Below are 5589 nucleotides of genomic sequence, written 5' to 3'. Positions count from 1 at the left end.
AATAGACAAAATCAAACAGTTTTTCATCTACATTGCTGAACGTTTGAATTTCATCATCCAGGATGTACCAAAGCAAAAACATATTTGCTATGTGTTCCAACACAATTGATTGACCGCGAGAGCTTATTGGAATGGTTCTTAATGAAAGATTAAGAGATAATGAGTTTGTTCCGGAGCAAATGAACACCCAATGTCTCCTATAGTGCTGCCACTGCCACTGCTGCTGCTTCTGTTTTGTCTTAGCTCAGTCAAGGGATTATGATAAAGGGAATTATATGAATTTGAAGAACGTATAGAGGTTGGAATTTTCTTGAAGACAGTAGAAGCACTTGCATCATCTGTTTTATGCATGAACGAAAAATATATATTCCGTATTTTATGTATATTTTTTTAAAGATATATACACGTACTCCCTCCGTTCCAGTTTATGCGAACCTATTTCCTTTTTGGTCCGTTCCAAAAAGAATGACCCCTTTCTAAATTTGGAAACAATTTAGCTTAAACTTACAATTCTACCCTTAATGAGAAACTTTTATAACCACACAAATACAATGGGCCCCTTTTTTACTTATTTAGGACCACAAATTCCAAAAATCTTCATTTTTTCTTAAACTCCGTGCCCAGTCAAACAGGTTCACATAAATTGAAACGGAGGGAGTATATGGGTTAGTTGCAGACAGTAGAAGCACTTACATCGGCTGCAAGAAGTAATCTATTTTCGTTGTTTCGTGCTACTTTTTGTCATGGCTTGAAACCGAAAAACCGAGCCCATTAAATCGAACCGAACATGAATAAACCGAACCGAACCGAAGTTATTATTGTTTGGTTTTAGTTATTAAAATCACAAATTGAAAATCGAATTAACTGAACCGAAATTCTACAAAATTGCACCGAACCGATGCTCACCCTATTGGAAACGGGAAACAGAAAGGAATAAAATCAGTTATGAGCAAGTGGACATGTGCTACTTTGAAAAGTAAACTTGTCATAAAACTAATTTCAAAACGTGAAGTTTCAATTTGCCAATCGAGATCGAAGCTTACAGAGAACATACTCACATAAAGACAGTTGGAAAAGTTAAAGATAATAAGCTATTCAGATCCAGATGCCAATATAGTATACTCGGTTGATGAGCTATATCAGGAAGAGTACTAAAAGAAAACCCACAACTCTTTTTACCATGACAATTGAGTTTATAGAGCAATATGAGGCATCTAGTTATGGAGTATGACTGTGGAATTTGGTCGCTTGGCTTCAAATTTTGGATGGAATTCAGCCCTTATCAGATTGATTGCGCAGGATATTCATTTTCAAGGTGCTTGCAACACAAAAGTTGCTGGAGAACTGAGGAAACTCAATTATTATCCATAGGAATCTAGTATGATTGTAACTGATATCCATAGGAATCTAATATGATTATAACTGGTAAAGGAGTTAGAAGGTCAGGTGCTTAATCTTGATTATGGTTTGTTACAGAAGTTCGGTCAGTCCAACTTCATGGGTTTTTTGAATTTCTTGTACATATTTTCCCTTGGTAAATAAAGCTCTTTAATTACCAAAAAAAATTAACAGTATGAGTTTGGTAAAGTCAAATCACATTAATATAAAGTTTCTGGTTATTAAAGGAGTTCAGAGTGATTAGGTGTCTACAGAACATACTGGTACAAACTCCATGGTTGTGGACCCATTTATTAAGGGACTACCACCAGGTCTTTCATGGGCATACTGCTCATATGGGTTTCATGTCATTTGATAATATCCAGTTTCAGTGGGAATTTTTAACATCTTAAATGTTCTTTATATATACACAATTGTGGATTTCAGTTTAACATTCAGGTTATGGTTTCAGTGTGAGCATACTTGAGGTTATTCTGTAGAACTAAAGTATTCAGTTTATTTATTACCCTGACTTATTTCTCAATTGTACTGGTTGAAAATAGACATGCTTAGTCTCATGGATTCAGGTACGTTTCCGCATCTAGTTTTTGTTCTTGATGATTGATATGGTAATTCTAGGAATAAGATGATGGTAGGTAATTCTAGGGATAAGATGATGGTGTTTATCCTTAAGAGTATTTTGGTTCTAACATCATCTTGTCTGTAAAGACGTCTATAGACGCGGAGATAATCTGTACAGTGGCCAGTGCTGCCATCTTGACAACTTAAGTGTATTTTGTTTGACCAATTTTTCACAGAAAATACCAAAGCTTTGAAAAGATCACAATGAACGCTACGCCAGACAGCCCATACATAGTAAAAGATCATGTCTGTATAATAGCCTGCAGTTGGCTACTTAAACGGCAGATCTTGTTATTTCCTTCAAGCCAACTTTTTTGTTGGCAAAGGCACAGAAGTAATTTATTCCATGAATGGTAATCAGGAACTATACCCTTTTCTACCATTTGCAAAAAGAACATAAATGCTTTGTGGAAATCTCCATTGCTGCAAAAAACATTAATTAATGGACTGTAGCTCCCGTAGTCCAGCAAACAGCCTCTACCTATGATGTCCTCCATCAACTTTGATGCCTTTCCAACTCTACCCTGCCTGCAAAGCAGATTTATCAGAGCATTGAAAGTTGATGCAACAGGAAGATAACCATGCCCAATCATCTCATTCATCAGCTCAAGTGCTTCTCTTACACATCCTTTGCTGCAGAATCCACTAATTAAGTTTGCATAAATAAGAGCACTTGGCATAACACCTTCCCCAACCATCTGATCATAGACCCTCCTTGCTTCATCAATGCTTCCATTTTGACAAAAACCAAGTATTCTCACGCTCCTATCCACAGCTCGTGGATACAAATTTTCCATCTTCCTTAAAAATGCAAGTGCTTCTTCCAAACGGTTTTCCTTGTAAAGACCATACATAATACCATTATACGGACCAATATGAAATGCTGAAGCCCCTTTATCATCCTCCATTAATTCCAAGATCTTCAATCCATCTTCCACTCTCCCACTCGAACACAATCCATGGATAAGAGTATCGTACGTGACAAAATTCCAATTTATCCCAATCCTTTTCATTTCATTGAACATGTCAAGTGCCAAATTCAACATCTTGGAGTCACAGAGACCAGATATCAAACCATTATATGTATCTGCATTTGGCAGGCACCCTTTCAACTCCATCTCCTTCAAAAGACGACAACCAACTTTCACATTCCCTAATCTACAAAACCCATTAATCAAAGTGTTATAAGCAACAACATCAACAATTCCTCCTCTTTGCTCAACACTTTCTAGTACCTCCACTGCCTCTGAAGCACGTCCGTCATTACAAAGAAGTTCCACCACTTTAGTCACCGTAATTACATCAGGAATATACCCTTTACTAAAGCTCTTTTCCAGCATCACCAAAGCCTGTACTAAGTTCCGCTCTCCACAATATGCAGATATCAAAATGTTAAAAGTCACATCACTTGGTTCAACCAATTCTCTCATCAAACTCCTAGCTCTCCCTACCTTCCCATTCTTGCAGAGTGCATGTATAAGTGTATTATAAATCACAGTATTTGGCTTAATGCCACGAGTTTTCATCACTTGAAGAAGCTTAAACCCATCACCAATCCTATTAGTCAAGCAAAGTCCTTTCATCAAAATCCCATAAGTATAGTCATCACCCTGAATTCCACTTCCCATCATTTTCATCCTATAGAATTCTCTAGCAATGTCAATATCTTTCTTAACAAGAACATCAAGAATTGAATTATAAAGCTTTAGAGTTGGCTTCTTTTCAAACTTAAACACCAATTCAGGAACTTTAATGACTTGTTTAATCATTCGAGCGCGGCCAAGGCCATGTATAATAGTGATGAAGATATCCTCATCTGGGGTTGACCCAATTGAGCTAGGCATTTCATCGAGCATCTCCTGGGCAGTATCAAAACGACGAAAATAGCAGAGCATGTAGATTAAAGCTCTGTAAGTAGACTGATTGTGCGTGAAATTGCGAAGCTCGGATGCCCATCTAAAGGCTTGAAGAGCTTCAGTTGCAGATTTTTGTTCTAAAATTAAACGGGTGATGTTTTCTTGAGTTGGGACGGGACTGCTTAACACTGGTTCTGATTTAGTGAGAAATGTTCGATGAATTCGGCTGCTGAAACAGACCGAGAGTTTATAGGCTTTGTGCATGTGGCTATTCAATTCAGGAAGAAATCAAATAATTGAGATGATAAATAGTAAATGTAGACAGAGATGAAGAAAGAAGCAAATGGTAAGCAAATTTCGTCCAAAGACTACATTCTTGCGGACCCTCCTCAGAGGAACAAGGGAAGCAAAGAGGAAAATTGGCAGGTCATAATCAATGGTCTATTTTAAAGCGAAATCCAAATAGCACCCTTTCAACCCAAATATAAAAATAAAATTAGCACCCTAAGAAAGAACGAAGAATGATTTGAGTACATTTAAATTAACAAGACGCATTGGAAATGGGTTTTCGAGATAAACGAACAAGAGAAGCTTTGGCCTAAATTACACATTTGCCAGATTTTAATATTTACTGCGGAATTAGGAATTTCTACAAGCTGTATTGTGGGAAGGCAACTGCGTGATTTCGACCCGATTGGATGCAAATCGTTAAGATCGGCCGCTCCCCAAAGTTCCATAGCAAACACGTGCACTCGTAGCTGGAAGTTTAGAATTTGCACAAAATAATTGCCTAGAAAAAGAGGAGGTTGTCTTTGGTAGGCAAAGTTGTTGGAAAGTTACAGATGAAGAAATTAATCTGTAGTTGTTACAGAAATTAAAATGGAGTTGTTACAAAAATTAAAGAATGACAGTTATAAAGAAAGAAGAAATAATTTTGCAAAACCATATTTGGATTAGGCCTCATGTATATCTCGCGCGCAGGGGGCGGGGAGAGGGGGCAAATTGACTCGTTTTGCCTTCATGATTTTCAAAAATCACTATTGTTTAGTGGCTATTAACTTCTTATAGTTACTATATACATAATTACTTCCTATAGCTACTATTCAGTTATTACGGTAGTGTATTCGTTGTATTCGTGTTGTTGTATTCATGAATACAACAACAAAAAAGCGCCTAAAATCAGGGCAGTCCAGATGTATGCACATGTATTCGTATGTATTCGTGCCATGTATTCATGAATAGAGTAGCGTCAATCACCTTAAAATAGGTACGTCCAGCTATCTAATAACAGAAATAATATCAATTAGCGTGATACACTCCTAATATAACTCAACAAAATCAATTCTGACATGCCTCATTGTCAACTCAATTAATTAGAATGATTTTTCAGTTGTATATCACTAGTGTATTTAACTTTTGTATTTAGTGTGTTTCAATATTTTTTTTACTGTTGCATTCATTAGATTCAATGTTTTGTATTTACTGTATTCACTATTTTATATTCAGTGTATTCAAATATATTTGTATTAACAGTATTTTAGATGTTCCTAATACATGTTATGTAACGACCCGACTAGATCCTGGTTCCCCTAAATAAGACTCTGCATATGTGCTTTTACTATTTTATAACTTGCGGGGATGGTTAGTTCGGGTTTGGAGGGGTTCGGGTTGAAATCGGAATAATTAGTTCCTTAATATTGGTTATAAAGGGCTA

General features: G+C 36.5%; 1 protein-coding gene across 1 annotated transcript; it reads right to left on the bottom strand.

Annotated features, from left to right (window-relative positions):
- Positions 1–2127: 2127 nt before the first annotated feature.
- Positions 2128–4432, bottom strand: LOC104237264 (pentatricopeptide repeat-containing protein At2g17525, mitochondrial). The gene has a single exon (XM_009791367.2). The coding sequence runs from the start codon at positions 4137–4139 to the stop codon at positions 2262–2264; it is 1878 nt and encodes a 625-aa protein (XP_009789669.1). The 5' UTR covers positions 4140–4432; the 3' UTR covers positions 2128–2261.
- Between the last annotated feature and the right edge of the window lie 1157 nt (positions 4433–5589).

Source organism: Nicotiana sylvestris, chromosome 9 (assembly GCF_000393655.2).
Source record: "Nicotiana sylvestris chromosome 9, ASM39365v2, whole genome shotgun sequence".
Classification (NCBI taxonomy): domain Eukaryota; kingdom Viridiplantae; phylum Streptophyta; class Magnoliopsida; order Solanales; family Solanaceae; genus Nicotiana; species Nicotiana sylvestris.
The sequence above is the reverse complement of the archived record's forward strand: the minus strand, read 5'-3'. Positions and strand labels throughout refer to the sequence as shown.

Excerpts from the sequence above, each read along its gene's own strand:
- LOC104237264 (XM_009791367.2), bottom strand. The coding sequence starts at position 4,139 with ATGCACAAAGCCTATAAACTCTCGGTCTGTTTCAGCAGCCGAATTCAT.